Below are 23,775 nucleotides of genomic sequence, written 5' to 3'. Positions count from 1 at the left end.
TCCAAACCAGCCAAAAAGGCACTCTAACAATACAAAAATTAAAGCTTGAATGGCAACATATGGCACAGCAGATAAATCAACCAAACACTAAAACTCTACAGCGCTTTGTTAATCCACATACATTACTATATTATCAGTCTATTTATATCAAGTATTAAGGGGCAAACCTAGTGTGAATATAAAAAAAAAGAAATATTTTTTCATATTTCAATATATTATACTTTTTAAAATAACATACTAAAATTATAAATCGATACCTCAATTGGTTTGAGTTACAGTCTTCTAAAGTGTAGCCGTTCAGTGCAATCAGCTCATCAGTTTATCTTTGAAAGCGTTTTTCTATTTTTAAACCGCCGCCATTTTGTATTTTTTTTTTGTCGACCGCAAGTCATTGTGCGGAAAATATCTTCTAGTAGTGAATTTTTTTTGGAAAGTTTTATTCACGGAGAGGGCCGGCGTCATAGCAGCAGTGGAGGACCTTCTTTAGTGCCGTCGAAAATCCCGTGTTACTCCAAATATATTTAATATTTTTCTTTAAAAATTTTACTGAGTATTAAAATTATAGAATTGAAATTTTAAAACAATCGATATGTCGAGTTTTTTAAATTCCCAAAAATTGCATATTTTCAGGCTGTCACACTAGGTGTGCCCTTAAAACACGCTTTATATTATAGGAATGGAATTTTCGAATGTTCATCTTATTTTTGCTACAGCGATTGTCATGATTTTCTAGAGAGTTGAAACTATCCAAAAAATGTAGGTGTCGAGTTCATTAAGAAGTATACGGAGATAGTATTTTTAAGTGTTATAAACAGAAATCGAAGATCTATTACGTGTGTTATACATATTTTATATTATATATATGCATGTAAGTTATATATTTATGTCGATATCAAGGAAATTGCTGAAAATCCAATTAATTTATGTATACATTTTTTTTAGATTTATCAAACATAAGAATTCTGTGAAAAAGCCTTCTTAAACTATTAATATTTATTTATAAACATTTTCGGCTATTTAAACAGTGAAGGTACAACATTAGGCATTGTTAGAGATTTTCACTCAATGAAGTCAATAAACTTCTTTAAAACTTCCGTTGCGTAAAATTTAAGTTATGTAACTTGAATAAATACCCACGAAATCTCACAACGTAACATAATTAACAATAAGAGCATTTCTTGGTCACAAATAAGTACATATGTACATATGTATGTAGGTAGTTATTAAATAATATATATAAATGTACATATGACATATATACATATATATATACATATATGTATATGTTGATACAATGTAATTGTAACGTGAACTCCTTAAACACAGTCAGCAAAAGTCATCGAAAAAACAACAAACCAGCAGAAAGAAAACAAAATAAAGGCACAACAACAACAACAGTTAAACACGTATGTGCTTTTTTTATTAGATATCCGTTAATCAGCTTCAGTTGACAATGCGTTGAGGTATTGGTAACACGCTTATTATTGTTATTTCTTCGTTTATTTTACTTGTTTTGTTGGTACATACCTTTTGTTGTTGTACACAAATACAGCACGTCAAAAGTAAAATGGACCCGCTCAACGTATAAATAAATAAAGATTGAATTGACAACAAAAAAAAACCACATTTAACTACATTAATGGCCACATACGTAATCAGATTTGTGATGTGATATCTTTGAGGCACACACATGCTTATGTACGTATATATGTATACATATGTATATATATTTATATGTATGTCTGAGTGTATATCTTTACGTTACATATGTATATATGTATGTCTGTACGTGTGAACATTTTCGATGAGCCATTGCCATGCCCATTGATTACAATAAAAACAAGCACAACAAACAGCAGCACTATTTTGTGGAATAATAATAACAACAACAACAACAACAACGACTATCTAGCCTGCGGGCATTTAGTGAACTTGTAGCCAAAGCGAGTCGAAAACAAATACGTATTGATTACAAATGAAAAAAGTCAACACAATCCAATCACATCAAATCAACACGGCTTAAATTGAAGCGAATCAAATGAAGCTGAGACGAGTGATTTCAATCGGATCAAAACGAAGTGGCAGTCGAATAATATTACAAAAAAGACTCTTAACTATTTCAAATATCCGCCGCTATCGAAGCGATGCCAATACAAAAAAACAATTGAGGAGTTAAATTTTAAAAAATATATAAAAAAAAAAGGAAAACAAGAAAAAAAAGCTAACTTCGGTTGCATTGAAGCTTGTATACCCTTCACAAATACAAAAGTTTGCATACAAAAACTTGATTTTGATCGGTATTTTTGCATGACAGCTATATGCTAAGAGACGTCCGATCTGAACATTCAAAATAATATATACCAAATTTCGTAAAGATATCTCGACAAGTAAAAAAAATGTTCCATACAGAGACTTGATTTTTATCTGTCAGTTTGTATGGTAGCTATATGCTATAGTAGTCCGATATTGGCGATTCCGAGAGAATGTTGGCGGTTGGGAGAAAAGGACGTGTGGAAAATTTCTGATGAATATCTCAAAAACTGAGGGACTAGTCGCGCATATACAGACAGAGAGAAGGGCATGACTAAAACGACTTAACTCGTCATGCTGATAACTTATATATAAATTTTATAAGATAAGATATAAGATGTTTTCCATCTGTAGTTTGTAACACTAACTTCGTGGCAAACATAACACACCCTGTTCAGGGTATAAAAATATAAAATTGACATGACCGATGTGGTAACCAAGTTCGACAAAGCGACTGCAAACTGAAATTGAGCCAGCTGATATGGGACTACGAGCATAAAACATGGAAGAAAATAAAAATTTTATTTAGTAAATACATACGTACATACATATGTATATGTACCCATGCACGTTTGCTACATTTTTGTTGTTGCCTCACCTGCTGTGAATTATGTAAAAGAATATCTTGATTTTTCCCTTCTTTTTCAAAAAAAAAAAGAAAAAAAGTCTTGTCATTCCACGTTAAGTTGGAGAATTCTAATAATGGTCGAACACAAAAGCTAAGAAAACAAGTTGCTGATGAGGGTATTCACCGAAAAAAAAAATTACAATAAACAAAATAAAAAAAATTTAATTTAATAAATAAAAAAAAACGCAGAAAAGGGTTGCCAAAATTAATCAATCGGTATATAGTTGTGTTTACAATATGCATATAAATATATATTTTTCTAACATTTTTGACATATTTATAGGTTCACAATGCACTTAATAAATTTGTCAGGGAATTACAGTTGGTGCGTAATTTAGTTTGATAACCTTAAAAAAAAGAATCGAAATAAACGTCAAAACTTCTCTAATATTAGATATCATTTTGATGGGTCTATAGTAATGGAAATTTCCTTCGAACTTCAAGAATAAACTACCATTTTATAAAATTTCAACGATCAAACTTTCGTCAAGAGCCAGTTTTTAGAGGTTTGTAAATGGATTACGTCAAGTTTAAGCTATGTGAAATAACATGATACGACAGTTATAAATAAATTGGTATTCGATTTAGGAAGTTGTTTAGATAAGTTCTCCCTGTATTAAGGTTTCGTTACGTTATTTTAGTAGTCTACAATTTTCAATAGTATTCAATACAAATAAGGTCTCTCTGGTAGATTGCAAAGGGCATAAAAAATTAGTTTTATTATTTATCTATTATACAATATATTATTATTTATTTTATTGAAACTGCTTCTTATTTTTTCGTTTGTTTTTTTTTACTTTATTTAGGGTAACTCTGGTTTGTGTCGCAACTTACAAAATTAAATTTTTTTTTTGCTTTGGCATTACCCATAAATAAAGCTGCACAAGAGTATGAGAAGAAACTCGAATTTCATGTTTTGCTCTGTTGCGTCGATAGACACGTTTTTACTTGCCGCCGCTGCTGCGCACATACGCATTTATTAGATGCGCTTAATTAAGAGGATTTTCGTAACATAAGTTAAGAAAAAAAAATATGTCTGCAAGTAGGTATATACTTAAAAGTGAATTCTAAACGCGACGACGGATTCTGAAATATTTATTAAATGGATATTGAAGTGTCAAAGAAACGTTTGTTAGTATTGATATTTTTTTGTTGGTTTCAAGCCAGAATTGATATATCCATAGATTGTTGATAGCGCTGATGGCAGCGTTGATGCAACATAAATTTTATATAGCAGTTTTTAGAATTCGGTAAGACGATTATGTAGTATTACATAAATTTACTACATGCATCATGGTGGAGTTTTAAGCGAAACGATCACCTCATGGTCTATAGATTTCTAAATTCAGGTTATTGACTTGAACTTGATGTTTACTATAAGTTGAACTTAATTTCCGGCAATTTTACTCAAAATAATTGTATTTACACTTGCAGTTGCTAGATTTTTCAGGAGAAATTACTTGTCATAAAGGCGATTACGTATTAATTATTATACTTTAGATCAATACAATTAATTTTTAACAGTCAGGCTACAGTTAATATTAAAGACTTTAAATAGTGAGAAATAAATAGGCCAATAAAGGACTCAGACCTTTATCGACTACCATCTAACTCTTTATTAATACAATTATTATTGTTACCTGGACACCGGGATATCACGACCTTGACAAAAAAAATGCATATATTATATATATATATATAGGAAGAAGTTAATACAGCATTTTCATCTTATTTTCGGGTTATAATCCCCATGTGTTGAAGTTTCAGATCAGGAGAGACTAGCATACTCATAATTGAGTATTTGTTAGGCCTACAATCAAGCTTTCATATTAAATTTTTATAGAAATATGGCCGAAATTGTTTAATGAGAAGATGTATTTGGATTTCCATCAATTTTTCAACGCTATTTTTTATAAGTTTTATGATAAAAGTACCACTGACTATGTCGTATTCCACTTCCACTTAACCTAATATTTAATTTCGGTGTGTTGCTGACTACCTAGGACTAGCATGGATGCAACTATAACTTCTCAAACTAAACTCAAGCAAACGATTTTTACTAATGTGAAAACACCGAAATTATTTCTAAAAATCGTCTCAAAGTACATTTTCCTAAGAAATCAACTCACCTAACATTTAATACTCTATGGTCGTTGAATAAAAGCTAGACGTGTTACAAATACAAAGACAAGCCCGGCATATAATATAGGTATATGAATATTCAATCAATATCAACAAAATGTCAATATCATGCAGCTGCTTTAAATTCAAAGTGGTGTGTTCTAGAAAAGTGGTTGTTTAAATGGCGGATTAAACATGCAAGAAAGAATGTTGTATGAATTAACACATGAATTCCGTGGAATCCTGTTGTTATGAAAAGAGTAGAGCCATAAACTGAATATAAACATTCTACACAAGAACCTAATATAATAAACTTTTGTTTTGAAAAAATTCATCCTACCATCTGATCAAATTTGACACGGACTGATCCGTCCACTTTTTTCCTAGATCCCTTTTTCTAGAGTTAGTGTGAAGTTTGATCCCCATACATATGTCAGCCGTAGCTTTAAGGCGTGAAAAGTTTGTTTAGCGAATTTTACTATGGAAAAAATTTGAACGAGTTTGTTTTATATTACTTAAATTATGTGTGTGAAAAACACGGCTACGGAATCGTAGAAAATATTGCAGAACAGTTTTGCGGAATCTACTTTAACACAAACACAAGTAATTGAGTGACACAAAGCATTCAGTGTAAGTGATGAAGTCTTCGAAAACTTACCTCATGCGAGTTCATCTCTGTTATGGTGAACACCGAAAAAGTTAAAGAGACAGCGCCTAAAAATCGTCGTGTTGGCATCATAAAGGTAGCAGAAGACCACAACATCTCTTATGGATCGACTCAACACTTTTTGGGGTCAAGACTCTAGACTGCTAGACTCGTGCCAAATGATTTGAATCTTTGCAAACTGACGTCAAGTAGAGGTCACAAAAACGATGTTGACAACGTAAGTAGTTGAGGACCCTACATTTATCATAAGCATCGTTAACGCGTTGGCATGTATTGTATTGACTCGAAAGGAGGGCGATAAGAAAGATTTTTTATTAAAATATACAAAAATTTTGTGGGTCCGGTTCAAATTTGATCAGATGGTAAACTACGAAACATTACTTTCAACTGTCTTCAAAGTAGTCATTAAATTTTTTGAAAGATTGGAAGTATATATATTTCAGATCAATTAGGTTTAGCAATATTGGCAAAGTGGCTAAAAATTTATCGCCCCGACATACTTTAAAAAACAGTATTTAGATTGCTAATACTTTTCCACACAGTGCAGAGAAGCAATTTTCATAAAAAATATATGTATACTAAAGTACTATGTAACTATATACTATAACTAACATATGGACGAAATCAACAACTTGTAAAAAAAAAACCACCTGAAAACATTTCCTTACACGTGACAGAATCCATTATTTGTTAATACAAAAAAAATTATAAAAATCATTTCGAGTTGCTAGAAAATCTCACGTGGTCAGTCAATTCGGCTTCCAATACTTGCAAGCGTTAAAATGACATTTTAAAATGGTATTTCACTTATGAATTGCTATTTTGGAAGGCGAGAAATATCGAAATCATTAGTGTCAATGCATGGATGACAAACGCTAATGAAGCCCTAAAGTTCCAATATACGAATATAGTTGTATTTTACAAGTCACAATACAAGCAGAGAAATTTGAATTTACTTTCTTTGAGAAAACAAAAAACAAAATAGAAGCAAAAACAATTGATTGCAAGTAACAACTCAATTTTACGACACAAAAAAGGCTGACATTTTCTAGAAAACAAAAAACTAAAATAATTGAATAAGTGAGTGACTGCTACTATTTGCTGTTACTGGTATTGTGTCGCTCCAAAGGAAGTGAACACGATTAGCCGTCGGTGCCATCGGGTATTGACTGTCGAATATCAACGCGCTGCCATTGGCTATTTGTTGGGCGGCGGCACAAAAGGTGTGAAAAATGCAGTTGCATATACATATGTATGTATATATGTAGATATGTATACGCATTTGAACGTATACGAATTCCCTGCTGCATTAAATACTAAATGATTTAACAAAATTTTTATAATTTTTATTTAATTTTTTCGTTTCATTTCATTTCTTTCAACTTCACTACATACACACAATAGTTAAGCACATTAATATGTATAGTAGTCGTATATTGGTAATTTCGAACTATGCGGCGGACAAAAACATAAAAGTCGAGAATTAAAGATTCAAAAATGACTTTCATATATTGCAGCAGTGGCAAACATATATATATGGTATAAACGCCTGGTGGGAAGTTGGTTGTTGATGCGATGTGCAGCAAAGAAATTGGAAATTATTGTTGGAAAATGCAGCAGCTTAGATATCAACATATATTTTAGCAGCACATAATCGTAACTGATATCCATGGATTGTGAGATTGTTGGATTGCGGACGTGTGCAGCTTCAGTAATGTATGTATGTATGTATGCCATTGTTGATTGTTAGAATATGCGTGAGAGAATGCAGCAGGCGGCATAATGGTCGAGGGTCAGCGTTTAGCGTGTAGTTTACAATAAAAATTAATGATCTTAATAAAAATTAAATATAGGAATATGTTGAAAAATATTCTGTAGACAAAAGCAGAATGAACACAGTGAGAAGTAGTGGCAGGCTAGGGGAAAGAAATTCTAAATTATTAACGTTCTCCGGTCGGCTGGCGAAACAAAATGGCGAGTGCATGGCATGGCAATAAATATGTATGTATATAAAGAAATATGTTGAGGAAATTATAATATGTTTTGAAAGCAGGAGAATTTCAAATTTCTTCAACCAATGTTTTCTCAAAAATAGTGTAACAGTCTTACAAATTTTTAAGTATAATTGTTATCGATAAACATTGATGTCAAATACTAAGTTGTTTTTGTTTAAACACATAAGTAGGTAACGCAGAACTATGGACTAAAGGATACAAACTTGAAATCCTTGTTATTTGGACGAAGAAAAATCGTTTACCGAAAAATTTTATAATTTACATAGGAGCATAGATATTATAATATAGTAATTAAAATCAAGCGTATTGATGGATTTGACGTTTCTTTCAGAGTATTACAAACTTCGTGGCAAACTTAATATACACTGTACAGCATATAATCAAGAATTTTACAATCTTTACCTTCAGATATGTCATTTAAATAATTTTTGCTTTCCAAAAATTTTACAACAACCTCTAATATTAAACTCAAAAAAATAACAAGAAATTTTTCATCATAAAAAATTGTAAAATTATTATCGATCTATATCCAGACTTTTGAAAAAATGTCCCAATCACCAAAACAGTATGTATGCTTTATAGAGCGGGTTTTTCCTGAAGCTCAAACTGTCCTCTTTCTTTATGTCATTCATTACAATGGTAAAATAAATCATTTTAGTTATATCTATATATCCATACATTTCATTTACAATAATCAAATATATTCCACATATTTAAACAAATATTAAATCAATTTTTTTTCCACGTTCATATGTCTGCAGCATCCACCATTTTGGTAAATCGCCTACCCACAGAGGGCATTTGACACGAACCAATTGACACTAAGGTCCCAGCTAGCACGAGCCTTTGGCTCACAAGTCACTGTCCAATCAAAGCTTATTAGATTACGAAAAGCAAATAGGGACAGGCAAATGTAAATAAAATAAAATTAGGTTAAATATCAACGAAATATCACATACTCGTATTATTTGTATTTGCACAAGTTGTGTGTCGAAAAAGTGCCGATTTACTATTCCAACACCCCTTCGTGTCACAACCGCCATTTTGCATATCTTGCATGTAGCGCTGACTGCTACTAGCTTAGTAAACAGCAGGCACAAGCACAAAAGCAAATCATGTGTAATAGATACTTTCATAGATACTATTTATGGGTGAGCGGTATCTGGGTACTTTGTGAAAAACAAACATGTCAGAGCTATGTTACGGCATCGCAGGCAGTTCGGCTGATTTTGTGGGGTGCAAATAAGGTTTCATGCGCTTTAGGAACAAAAAAATTGTGTAAATTAAACAAAGGAAGTTATATATTCATGTATCGTGAATATATGCCACATGTCAAATAATCCAATATATTTATTTCATACATATGTGTGTGTGTATTGGTATGTGTAAAAGACATGGGCAAACATATGCTTAACTTTTATGCCGCCCCATGACGCTCGGAAGGGCGTCAGATGCAGCTATAGTGACACAGTGCCGCAGAGCTGAGGTTTTAGGAAGCAAAAATAGCGGAATTGTATTTTTAGGTTTAAAAAATACGCTAATACAAAAGTAAATAACCTCTTTTAAAAAGCTGAAAAACAAAATCAACAACAAAATATATACTACTTTATAATTTTTATGAATATTTTTAAATAATACTTTTCGTATTGATCGAATATCCTTTGTTGCCGCACCAAATTGTCTTTTCTGATAATTTTACATAAGAAAGTTAAACTTAATTTGCAAAGATCCACAAAAATCTGCCAAATTCAATATAACCAGAATAACAGTGAAAGTTGGGAAAGCTTTTAAGGTTTGGTGAAAATATTCAAAAGCTTAAAATATTTTGCTGAGCTTATCGATGAAAAATATAGAAGCTTTTGTAAAAGCTGTCAAAAGCTTAAAGCTATTTAAGAATTTGGGAACGCATTTCTACACTAATCGTTGGAGTTGACTATTTTTCAACTGAGAAAAATATTTTCGGGCTTTATTATAACTAATACTAAATATTATAAGAATACTATATATTTGAACTATAAAAATGCTAAATAAACACCCTACGCAATGTGCTTTACTTTAATAGAACTATTGTTCTATAGTTTGTTAATGCTTTTAAATAAAATTTTTCGCATTAATCGATATTTTCATTTCCTCCCGCTCGCTTACCTTAATCGATAATTTTATCTCACGAAAGTTACACTTATATTACGAACAAATCATCCCATACCAAAAAGAAAAATTACGATTTTATTTGGGAAAAATGTAAAATATTTCAAACTTTCGTGGAAGCTGTTAAAAGCTTAAAAGATTTTGTAAACGTTTTTAGGCATTTGTTGAATGTCATTTTTCTATTGATCAATATTTTGAGCAACAACCGTTAAAAAACAGCCTTACTAGTAAACGTTTTTTGATGTAGAGCTTTTTTTGTAGAAGGAGTGAAAGCTGTTAAAAGAAAAATGTTCTTTAAAGATTTCGTGAACGTTGTTTGGAACTATTTTCTCATAACTCGATATCTTTAGATATTTTTACTGAGTTATCTAAAGCTCTCCTGTGAAGTGTTTGGAAAATAATTGGAAAAAATATTTCCACAAACTCTAAACTGATTTCTGACCGGTTATTATATTTTCGAGCCTTTCGGAGCGTTGAAATTGTAGAGCTATTTCTTCTAAAATTTTTTAGCTGCTCTACAAGTACACTTCCAAAACTAAAGCACTGTGCCTTCGTCGCTAGCACCAATTTCGAACTCAAATTGCTGGCATAGCCCAAAGTAGCATATCGTTGCTGCCGTGGTTCGTTGAGAACGAGGCAACAGCAACTTTTTTGGCAAATCATCTTGCGATCATTTCTCAAAACGGCTCTATGCGGCTGTCGTTGCTACCAAAAGACATACACACACGCGTTCAAAAATACAAAATTGAACAAAAGGAGAAGTTGGAAACTAGATGCCCAAGAGTAGAGAATTCAACGCAGCAGGCGGTAGTGGCAGCCAGCTAGCTAAGCACCGGCAGCGCAACTGGCACGCACACCGCCAGCACTCGGCAATCAGCAGTTAGTGAGGCGAACCTGACATGGGTGGTGCAGGCTGCCTTTAACAATAGGGAGCAACCGATACTGCCACTGGGCGCTGAATGCTTGCACGCCCGCACGTCTGCACGCAAGACTGCCCCCGCTCCACACTCAAAAAGCCGCAGCTATTGCAACTCGGCTGATAAAATTTGATGAGTGCGTGCATGTCAAGTCAAAGAAAACACAACAAAAATAAATGTATAGCAGCAAACACAAACAAAAAACAGTTAGAAAGTACATGTAAACATATCTTAGTAATATGGGTAGCAGTAGGCTCTACGCTTATAATGTAACCACCCACTGGCGCAGAAAGAAAAAAACGAAGGAATAAATTAGTATGTGTTTTGGTAATGGAATTCCACGATATTATATTTGATACGCAATTATTTTCGATTGGTAAAACAGCAACAAAAACAAAAACAACGTATACACCAAGCACAAATCCGCCGAATTTAGAAAGCCGCACGAACACGACGCTGCTAAAATGAATAAAATATGGTATATAGGGAACTTGTTGTTTGTGGGTCGAACGGGCGCGTGGCACCTTAAACCTCACACGATAGCACGAGCCTCTGTTGCGGACCAAGGCAACTGATAAAAAAAAAAAGCTCATTTTTCTTTAATTTACGTGCCTGTCAACTCAAAATGCCTGCTGTCATTTATTTTCCACAACGCTGCCGAGGGATACGAGCAACTCCGACAGCTTGACATGTACATATAGCCGGTGTGAGTTTGGGGGGGGTAAAAACAGGCAGGTTGGCTAGATGCGGCATTTGATTGGTGCTCTTTAGGGTTGGGAAGGGGATGAAGCAAGATTAATCGCCGCGTACGGCTGAATGCTGCTTAATATGCGAGATTTACGCCATTTTCTTAAATCGAAAAAAAAAATTTGTTTTCTTTGTGATTACTCTCACATACTATATGTATATAAGCACACGGGGATATCAAATGGTAATGTGGTGAGCCAGCGAAAGTTCTTATCAAAGGATGAAAGGACAAAAGAAAATGAGCCGACGCTTATAAGATAGATCACTTGGGAGCAGATGTGTTGGCGACACGTGTGTAGCCAATTACAAAGGAATATTAAAATTATGCATATGTGTGGTATATATTTTATCCGATTTTATGAAATAATCAAGAAACATTTCCAAACTAATCTAAGCAGTATTGTGTTAAGGTAAAGATAATTTTATTAATCGTGTACGAAAATGTTTAAAAGTATCGCCGGTCTTCTTAATGATTACTCTTGTTATTATTTTAAGACTAACCGATAAGACCATACATATATATAGGGTGATTCATTCTGTTATATTTTTAAGAGTATTATCTTAGCATTTGCAGAGTATTGTTAGGAACGTTGCCCGACAATCCTTAAATTTTACAGTACAAAAATGTACCAAATCGTGGGTATTGAAAGATTATCGATCAGTTCTGTTAAGGGGTTATATCCACATGTGAATTAAAACGTTTTTTGCTTGTACATATGTACATACATACATATATCTGCGAATATTCTTCGCTAAATTGAATTTGATCTGGCAAATAGTTTCGGAGATATCAGCGTATTTGTAAGAAGTTTTTAACTTAGTGTATTTGCCTCCCAAAACTTTAAATGGGTATATCTGTTTTCAGATTCGGTGAGAAAAATGTATCTCTGAGCCACTCTGAAGGATAATTGTTTAGTTTTGACTAGTCCTTCGGTCAATCGATCTGTATTCATCTATCCATATAGCAATAATACATTTTTTGGTGATTTCAGATATTCATTCAAATTAATTTTTTAAAATCTAGTTCGCCGTCCCAAACCATTTTCGAAGGTCCTTCTCAAAATCGGCTACGGGAACAAGGGTATCCTTATTTACTACCTCCAGTAGCGTTGTTTGAAAATCAAAACGGTTTTGAGCAATTACTCAGACCTATGACGATCTCATACTCGAAGAAGTTATGCAAATGCCAAACATAAATGAGAACATCATAAAAGGAAAGTATCTATGCATCATAAATGGAAAATCTAATGGAACGGGCGGAAGAAAAATATATTTATATACGGATGTTCTTCGCTCTTTGTGAGAGTAGAAATATAAAGCTCAAATGTGTTTTACCAAATATTTCTTCTACTCACTCCGATGCATACAAATAAGAATTTACAACATCAATATGTATTTTGAGCGTTAAAAAGAGCTCATTAAGACGTCAGTAATGCGAATAAAATTAATAATGATGATTAAGGTGGAATCATTCAGAAAAGGTGTTACCCAGCACTCAAAAAAGTTATGTAAATGCAGTAAAAAGTACTAGGTAGTATTGAACACCACCTTATATATGGCATCAGTTGTTTTCAAGGTATTTGATACTTTCACACCGACACAAAGAACTTGACACGGGTTTGTGTGAAACCGGCGCCTTAGGGAGCAAATAGTGATGAGAAAGGCATTTTTTTTCGAACTGTATACTAAGAAAGGAAACTATCGACAACTTAAAATAATTTTTTTGGAATAAACTCCAATTCACTTCAATTATTTGAACGGACTACAGAATTTTAATCAACAGTTCGGTACAGACCCAAGAGTTCATAAATCTCTCTAAAAATAAAAATATCAAGAATAATTAGAACCGAAATTATAACAATTCCTGTTTTCCGATTATGTAATCCTGTTATCAGCATGTATTCCTGTAAAAAAAAATCCTTTTAAAAAATTAACCTATTATCTAACCTACTTAAGTTTTCGGTGATAAGTTTCGAAGAGTATTTGTTATTTCAACAGTAAGAGCCAGTGTCCTAGAACATACTGCACGTCCGAATATTAAGCCCAAAAAAATTTTAAAGTAAATTAAGTACAATTAAGTAGTAAAAATTACTTATCGGTACTATGATGATGCTTCGTAAAAATCTGCAATAGACTGTAGTGTAGATAGAACGTTGCAAATTCTCACCACGGTTAAAAACAATAAAAACGAAGCATATTTTGAACACAGCTTAAATAGTATGAAAACAAAGCTATACATACATACTTACATAACATAATGTCAACATACCATACACACATATATTATATTATACTCCGAAGCACGAACATATATTTACAATAATAAAAAATTATAGTCACAACTCGTGGCTGTTGTCGGTGATTAAACACGTATAATTTCTATGAAGCAAAATATAAAAGCATTCCTTATCTCTCCTCCACAGCGAAATTTCTTATCGGAAAAAGTGCTTGTATATAAAACCGTTTTTTTTCTAATAACGTTTTTTCCATCCAATGCATGGGCATTGAATTAAAATTTTAAGAGCACTCACACGCCGAGGCTTTTACACGTTGGAGGTCATGCAAATTCTAATAAATTATGCAAAAATATAAAACTAGTTGACAAATATGCAAACACTAATTGTAAATGTTGGCGAAAAAACGCACTTGTGCTTAAACTAGAATGAGAGATACGGGGAGAAAACACAAAAGCTGTACACTTCGAAAAGCTAGTAGCTCCAGTGGGCACGCTTATCGCTCGCTAACAATGATGATATATAAATTTAGCAACTACTTTTTTGTTGTTAATTAAAAAGGCAAATGTTTATGCGAGTTATCGGCGCTATTATTAGCGGTAAGTGCGAAAGCTCTGCTGAGTGGTGGACACTGGGGGTGTGAACGAGAAAGTGCTATTTATAATGTCTATATTTATATAGACGTTTATATATTATATACAAACATACATATATTCACAAGTAGACGTTAAGAGTATATTGCAAAGTACAATATAATATAAGTAACTATTCATTTTATGAATCTGAAATTTTTTTTAAATTTCTTTACATTTTTTATCGGGATTAATTGATTTTTTTTTAAACGGCACATATATTTCTATGTATATACATATATGTATGTGCGAAAGTATCAACCTTTGCCGAAAAGTGCTTTTTGCTACTGCGTTAGTTATCTAGGGGCATTTACATACAAGTACATGCATACACATACAGCTGTGTTCATGAAAAGAGTAGTGCTGATGGGTTCTAACTATAAAATAAAACAATTAAGTTAAAAATAGAAACTATGAATTGAATACTTTAAAAAAGTGATTTATAGCTTTTTCTACGTACAAGTATTTACACAGTTTTATTTTTTCAATATACTTGTATGTATTGTATATGTATTTTTTACTAACAAGATTTATAAAAAAAAAATTTTAAATTAGTCTGTTCACGTAGCGCCTACTTTGTTGAAGGAAAAGCAGAAAAAAATCCAGTTAAAATGACATATAATGTTTACTGGCCAAAGTTTTGTTCTAATTGATGGATTTGCTGTTGCTACAACTCGTTTAATGTCTCCCTATAAATTTCCGATTGGATTCAGGTTCACTGCTTCCGCTGCTCAGGATATTATGTAGATCCTTTCTGATGCAAACCACTCCTTAGCTAACTTGGTCGTATGCTTTGGGTCGTTATCCTGCTCAAACGTACTTTGTATAGGCATTTTCCAGCTGGCAAATGGTAATATAACATTTTTCAGTAAGTTTACATACACTGTTACACTACTTATTTCATGAACACAACTGTATTACATACATATCGACGAGCGCTACTCTCAAATCGACTGCGTAAATAAGTCACAGGAGAATAGAGAGTCAACACAATGGCAGTATGTGCCCCTTTTAGTGTGAAATTTCGAAATAAATTTCTTGCATTCATCGATAGTCTATATCTTCAGAAATATCGTACTAAAATTTTTACGATATAACCTTAAAATGTTAACATAATTTGATATAATCATTTTTTTGAATTCCTAAAAATCCACTTTTTTGGCTGCCACAATAGGTGTGACCCTCAAATTTATGATAAATATATGTCTAAGTGTTTTTTTTTACTTATTTTATAATATAATTATATGATTATAAAAGGTAATAGTGAGAAGCCGAACGTGTCCGATTTGATTAGAAATAATAGCACTAATAAAAAAACACAATAATGATACTATTATTAAAAATCAACTTTATTATCATCACTTCATCACTATTATTATCATCAGATTATTGCGTCTATGAAAGCTTTTTAAATTTCAAACATAGACTATATACTACGCAATATATATATTTTTTTAGGTAAAATTTATATTTACCTAGTATTGTACAATTTAGTTTTAATATTTCCACTGCGGTAAAAATTATCTTGTTTATATTTAAGACAATATACAAAACAAACTTAGGTTAGAAATCAATTTTAACTGCAATTAGAATTCTCACTGGTTTATGTTTCACATAAATACTTACATTAACATTTAAGTACCCACATCTAATTTCGGTTCACAACTTTTAGACTTGCAGATCTAGTTTTAAAAAGCACTGTACGCTTGAATGCTTGACAAATTTCTATCGGGAAACGATTATACAATAATACATAATATTCATATTTACATATATATATTTTTTAATTCTAAGAATTATCAAGAAAACTAATATCGGAGGTCCATCAAAACTTTTTGAAAACAAATATGTTATTTTTGAATATGAAATCTCTCTGATCTCGGTTAGAGTAACGAGTTAGAGAAATGTTCAAGTGTTTTTAATGCCAGCTAACTAATTAATGATAAAAAATCTAAAAGCAAAAATAAAATATATATATATATATATATATATTTAAATTTTTTTAAACAATTCAATTTGAATAGCGTATTAAATATTTTCAGCTTTTATTTTAGACATATTTGGAACTGAGTTCGAAATCTGTACATGTAGTCATATCATTTATACCCTGTGTAGGATAAATTAAGTTTGTCACGAAGGTTAAAACACCCAGAAGAAAATGTCGACCATGTATATATAAAAACTAGTATATATGAAAACTAGTTCCTCAGTTTTTGAGACATCGATAAGAAATTTTCTACACGTCCTTTTCTCTCTAAGAAGCTGCTCATTTGTTCGAACCGCCGATATTGGACTACTATAACATTTAGCTGTCATACAAACTGACCGAGCAAAATATTGTGGATATTGTTCAAAGCATTGGTATAATATCTGAACAAATTGTTAAGATCGAACCAGTATGTATGGCATATAAACCTGCCATATAAACTGACCGATAAAAATTAGGATAAGGGTGAAGGGTATAATAGCTACGGTGTTACCAAAATAAATTTTGTTTTGTTATAATATAATTTTTTGTATAATATAATATAAAATTATGTATATGTAATAAACATCCACATCCACAATAACAACAAAATGATCTAATAATTTTGTTCTGAAGTTCACTACATCTTCATCACCAGAGCTTGTAAAGTATCTACAAATAATTTAATCTGCATACTATTTTAGATGAAATATAATTGTTTATCGCTACAACTTGAATTCGTCAAGTACTAGATTTTTATTAACTAGATAACAAAGATTAATCTCCAAAAAAAAATTTTATGAAAGTTTATAAAAAAGTGCTTATATACATATGTATGTATATGCAATATGGAAGCTTTACGCAGTTTAGAAAAATCGCTTTCGATTGTGAATTATAGAGCAGCCAACAAAATGTGGCGTAAATAAATCTCTACATATAACAGTAGAATTTTAAAAAATGTTCAAATCTAAAAAAAATTATATACTAGTTATATGTATATGTATTTATACATTAGAGTGGAGTGAAAAAAATTTTCTTTGCTTAGCCTGAGGGTCAAATTTGTAGATTATAAAAAAAGAAAATTTTTGGAATAAAAAAAAATATTTTTTAACATCTGGAGGCACACTTACTTTTAAAGTAGTTTTGACTTAAAATAGATGTTAAAATTATATTTTTTTAAATTTATATTTTTCAAAAATTTTCTTTTTTTATAATCTACAAATTTTACCCTCAGGCTAAGCAAAAATAAAAAAAATTGTTCGCTCCACCCTAATATACATATACATATGTATATTTTAAACCATCTCAATTAAATTGAGTAATTGTTTTATAAGCACTACGTGTCTGTGTATTTGTATTCCCACATACATTTCCGTTAAATCGGAAAATTTTCAACATTCAATTGCGCAAAAGGCATTTATAGGTCCCCATATACAAATTTACATACATACATCCATATGTATATAAAAACGATTGTTCATTGTATGCACTGTCATACTCGGCTAGTTAATTTATGTCCTGCATTCACGCAAACACGAAAGGCAAAATTCGGCACAGCATATATCTACTAACATTACAATAACTTTACTTTTAATTATTATATTTAATTAATATTTATAATTTTATCAGACTCACCAGTTTCATTGTCCACGGTGAAGGGTATACCAGCCCATTCATCATCAATATCGCCAGCATCATCTCCCACATCTTTGCCTTCAAAGCTTGGCTACAACAACACAATCAATGAGACATTATAAAAATGCAAATGAAAAGTTAGTAAAAAAAAATCAAAAATAATAAGTTTAGAAATTGTAGAAAAACATGGAAAATGTCGCGAGTTTGCTGTTGAACCGTCAACATTTTTTTGTTTTTTTAGTGTGTTTTTTTTTTGGTTGTGACAGGCGCTTAATGCCTCCTCGTTCACCTTGCGCTTCAGTACATAGGTACGCCCTCTATTCGTATAAGTATAATATTTCGACTTCGTTGAATTTATCAGATTGCGTGACTTCTTCACGAATCCTTTCAATATGGGCTCGAACCAACACATCTTTGTCAAATGCCTTTACACTCACTTTATATTGGTATAAGTATATATGAAACAATATTTACAACTAAGCTCCCGAAATTTCACATTTAATCTGAACTGATTTGGTCCATAACGTTATGTTTTAATAAATGAATATAAAATGAATATTTTTAATGTATTATCTATGATTTGAGCGCATTTTATGTGAAGATCAGCGATCTTTGGCGCTCAGCCCTCACTTTGTTTGGAGTGTGTGTGTATGCTACAGCTTGAGAATTGAGCGCCCTGCTTAGCGTAGCGGAATTCAGAGAGTTTATTTGTTTCATTTAAGTCGATCTCAGAGTATTTTATTTTTTTGCCCCAACAATTCTGTTAGTTGTTTGTAATTTCTGAAAGACAGATCTTAACCTAGAGTTGATGTGGTGAGGTATTTCAGATCTTGCATGTTATATATTCCATATTGAAGATTTTTATTCACACTTTGACGTTTCTTTGCAGTTTATAGAAAATTACGAATAATAAACATTTTTAAAATAATTTTCAATAAAATTTTTTAAGACCATCAATGTTTGGGGTTTCTCTTGAAATTTTATTGAAAAGTTGTTATTTTTAATGCAATTTTTTATGAATTTGAAAAAATTTGAATTATAAAAACACTTATCAGAAAATATTTATTCTTCCAAGTATGGTGTTCAACGGACATAGTGACAATTTTTATAAGAAATATCGGCTTTTACAGCTTTATCCAAAAGATTTTAGATTTTAACAATAAGATACTATAAGGGGAGACTAAAAGATGTCAAAAGAAGGTCCGATAAAATGTCATCTTCATTTGGTTATTCTTATTTAGAATTTTTACTAAGAGAATTTTCAATTATTAATATATTTTTTCAAATCGTAATTTTTAAAAATTAACAGTTGACTACTTTTTCCAAACACCATTCTAGGGTTAAGAACAAGATCACCCCATACGCAAAGTCACATCTACAGAACGCTTTTGCAACTGCGACATCATTTTAGTTTTCCGACACGGATTTTTAATAATTGAAACGAAAACCTATTTCACCACCTGTCTGTGAAATGAATTATATCTAACTGTTCGCCAATGCTTTCGCATGCTTTCGTTTAAATCGCACACTCTTACCCTTTTCGCGTCTCCAAAGAGAGTGCCAAGCACATGCTTATCGCATGCTTTTCTACCAGAACACATTGACGACCCCCGACGTCGCTGCTGCTCACACTTACCTTATCTAATTTAAGCGCTTTCAACTTCTCAATATCGTCATCGGCGCCTGCACCTGTACTACCGTTATTAGCGGTTGCATTCAACAGATGCGGTGGTGTCAATGAAAAACCCAAATCGACATCTTGCTTCCAGAGCACGTCGATAATTTCGCTCTCCTGGAATAGAATTTAGTAGGTGGAAGTTTGAGTACACCTCGTAGCGGCCAAAAAAAATATCAAAATTTATTTTAAGTAATTAATCGTGCATATGTATGTATGTATGTGCGTGCGAAAGTAATAAAGGAATATTCCATGCCATTAAATATATTTTATATATGTGCATATATCGGCTTTGTAGATGGCATGAGTCAAGTTGTTTATCAAATCAAAAAAAAAGTATATAAAAATAACAATAGATAATGTAAAATCACCCACTGTGTTTATGAAAGTTTTCATTTTGTAAGATTGGAACTGCGTTATTATAAGATGGCACTTTCACGATACAAATATCAGCTTTTCAATTATAGCAAAATTTTTTTTAAATTTATTGTCTTTCACACTTCGGTAATGTTCAAACACTGTATCGTTTCACTTTAGCCAAAACTTCATCGGTTTTGTTTTGAAAATGTCTATGAAATATGTTTGTTTGTATTTTTATAAAACATATACATATGTATGTATATTTTTCCTCCGTTAGCACTGAAAACGTCTTTTTAATGTGATGGCTTTAAGAGACTATTTCGGACTCTTCGGTAAAACACTCTTCGGGACAAAAGTTTTTTGTTTTTCAGTCTGTGATTCTGTATTTTTTCGTCTGAACAGTCGTCGGCTATAACTGACGCGGTGTACGCTACAACTCTCTTCTGACTGATAAGCGCTTCGAAAGCAAGATAAGCCCGATGAGTACTTCCAGCACTGTGCTCGCCTAAAACGTTCGGCAGTACGATTCGTTGCAGCGTTAGTAATTTGGAAAGAGATTTCTTATCAGTAAACAGTTTGGTTTTTATACTTTCTTTATGCTCTTCAGCGTGGCTTGACTTGAATTTAAATGCGACAAAAGAGTGTTATTTCTCATTCATTATTTTCACGAACGAGTGCATTGGGACCATTTCTTTAAGATTAAGCTGGTTTAGTTGTAAAATTCTTCTGATAAATAAATATATGCAAATAAAGCAATTGGGCATATCTGTCTACGAGTACAAAAAAAGAAGTAAAAAAAAAACAAGAAGCAACGACTTATTTCATCACAACAGTCGCGTTCAGAACATTTAACACTTATTTTCTTATTTATCAACAAATATTTACAAAAATATGTAAATAAATAAATAATTGTACGAATATTAAATTTATTATAAATTTTGTGAATTAATATATTAATTTAATTATGGAAACTGTAAGTCGTTTCTCCAATTTTTGAAAAAAAATTAATATTATACATATATAAAATACACATATATGTAAAACTGTTACCTAAGTCCGTTTCATAGACATTTAATACATTTTTAGTCACTATCATCTTATATACGTGCGCTATATTATTATAGTCCAGTTTAAGACCTTACTTAGGCAATTTAAAAAAAGAAGAAAAAAACATTTGAAATACCCATGGATCTGGAAATTATAGGGGTTTTAGTACCTATTTTTCCACCACAAGTAAACTGTTGACCATATCTTCGTTCATTTAGTATCTTACACCACTTTTTACAAACTGGTGTTACATACATACATATATGCATAAATGTTTAAGAGAATTAAGTTATTGTGTTACCACGGTAAACGATAGAATCAAGATAAAGCTACCCAAATATAATCACGGCAATTAGAGCTCGTTAATAAAGTAAAAATAATATCAAGGTCATAAATACCCAACGGGACTTCTACAGGTGAATTGCGTAGAGGCGCCTATCTCCCGTTGCTCGGAAAGCAACATTATGTTTAAGAGGTAATATCTGTGAAGGAGTAAGGGTGACAGATCTGAGGCCGGGTGCTCTGCAAAAACAATTCACTATGAGATATGCATTAACGTTTCTTCTGGATGCTTTACCCGATCAATATAAAGTTATCATATTGTATGTACTCGAGCTCATGTACCATCAACAAAAAATATACATATGGTATTATATTTATTATTAATTTCCAAATTTCCCTCTATGGAGCTGGTTACTATATGGTACACTTGCAAGTCAGAAATTACACGTTTTTTTTGTGTTGTTTGAGACATTTTATTTAACAAATGAATTTACAATGTGCATTTAAAGAATTCAATGTAAACTTTTGGACTCCCTTAATCCCATATCCGACTTTCAGGAGAACCTCCAAAGAAAGTCGTCTAGCGATGAGGAAGATTTTTCTACTTAAAATTATCTCAAATCCAAAAACAAAAAAAAAATGTATTATAATAATAGATTAATACAGATAACGTTCAAACGACAAGTCAAAATTTTGATTTTTGACAAAATGGCGGCTTTCCAAAATAAGTCGTGTTTTAGAGTTTTTTACTTTAGAGTGACTTAATAATTCGAAATTTCAAAAATCTCATTCCTTCGGTCATTACCTTCATATACATGAAGCACGTGTGAAAAGTTCAAGTCGATCATTCGTTTCGAGAAAAACGCGTTTAAAGTTTTGGGTGCCGATTACACTAAGTTAAAAATTCTTATGATCAATCTCATATCTGCAATTCCAAATTTTCCGAGAATATTTTCAAATACATGTTCATTCGATATACATAAATGCGAAAATATTACATTTTTATAAATTCAAAAGTGGATATAAACACCTAAGATCCAGTTTAAAATGCATAAGTTTCCTTGAACTATGTTGTTGATTGAGTACTTAAGTATATTTATCTTCTACCATGGCTGGTGCATGTAAATGCGATTCAAGAATATACTTATAACTTTGCTATGATTTCGCTTTTATTTTTCACTTTAATCTACTGCTTTAGCTACGATGGCAGAATCATCTATCAGTTTCGAGGACTCAACTTATGATTGCTATAAGCAACATTTATGAAAATTTTTGCGTGAATATATCATGAATTATGTTCAAGGGATGCTTTCCTATGGTATTAACAAACTAGACTTAACAGTAAATGGTGGTTCTATATTTGGAAAATCAACCAATTTTGTTCATGACTAGAAAAAAAATAGTATCTTAAATGAACCCGGTAGTAATCATCAGTATCAGAGAAATTTACAGAATCCCCAATAAAACTGTGCTAAGCGAAAAGATGACGACGAGTCATGGATGGTTTGGGGTGAATCTGACCATAGAAGAAAGTCGAGAATAACTTAACACATTCAAATAAACTCATAAATATTTATTTAGCTAAAATATTTGTAAAATGAACTGTTAATATTTATTCGCGATTTCTATGGAAAAAATCAAACATTCCAGCAAGATAATACTCTAATTCCGGTTTCACGCTACACGAAAGTATTAATATACGGTTATTCCCGTAATTCACCCTTATTCCAAGCAGCAATCCTATTGTATAAGGAATATATTTCTGGTAAAAAATTGTGCTCGCTGGAAGTGACTTTAAGGTACAGCAGCGGTTTCCCAAACTGATGTTTAGGCACAAAATGGACACTAGCTTTTCTTACAGGGTTAGAAATGTTATGGATTTTCAAAAAAATCTAGAATTTTTTTTTGTCGTTTTATCAAAACTATATTTTTTAAATCTGACAATAATGACACTCCGAGACGTATCCATTTGTAATTTTAACTATAGCATAACATTAATTTTATCTAATAGACTACGATCCTATTTTATATTTGCAACTTTTTTAACATTAATTTTATTGCTCGATTTTTCGGTCAAAAATTTAAGATCTTTTAACAAAGTTAACTTTTGTCGAAAAAAAATACAATATGTAAAGCTAAAACGTACTTACTTTAATAAAAAATTTTAGGCAAATAAAATTTCTGTTATTTATTTTGTTTCAGTTAGCACGATTTCTTAAAATCATCACCAACCGTAAAAGCTTTCAGGCAACTTTTGGGAATCTATCCCAGCCTATTACGTTAACATCGGTTTCAACCACAAAGTATTTTTGCTCAAATAATTCATTTCATATATTAATATAATACAATATAAGTATTAAACTTAGTTTTTATTAAGGTTTTTTTTTTATT

At 31.7% G+C, this 23,775-nt stretch overlaps 1 protein-coding gene across 10 annotated transcripts in view; it reads right to left on the bottom strand.

The window, feature by feature from the left end:
* Positions 1-23,775, bottom strand: part of cnc (NFE2 like bZIP transcription factor cap-n-collar) — a 127,276-nt gene that overhangs the window by 45,614 nt on the left and 57,887 nt on the right. For 8 of the 10 annotated variants that reach the window (XM_070105534.1, XM_036361616.2, XM_070105535.1 and 5 more), the window contains 2 exons: positions 19,657-19,812; positions 18,021-18,111 (listed from right to left, as the gene is read on the bottom strand). In XM_070105534.1, coding sequence (XP_069961635.1) covers positions 18,021-18,111; positions 19,657-19,812 — 247 coding nt within the window. Of the gene's footprint in view, positions 1-18,020; positions 18,112-19,656; positions 19,813-20,070; positions 20,415-23,775 lie in introns of those variants that run through there. The other 2 variants (XM_036361617.2, XM_036361609.2) reach the window with 2 other exon arrangements.

This window comes from Bactrocera oleae, chromosome 2 (assembly GCF_042242935.1).
Source record: "Bactrocera oleae isolate idBacOlea1 chromosome 2, idBacOlea1, whole genome shotgun sequence".
Classification (NCBI taxonomy): Eukaryota; Metazoa; Arthropoda; class Insecta; order Diptera; family Tephritidae; genus Bactrocera; species Bactrocera oleae.
The sequence above is the reverse complement of the archived record's forward strand: the minus strand, read 5'-3'. Positions and strand labels throughout refer to the sequence as shown.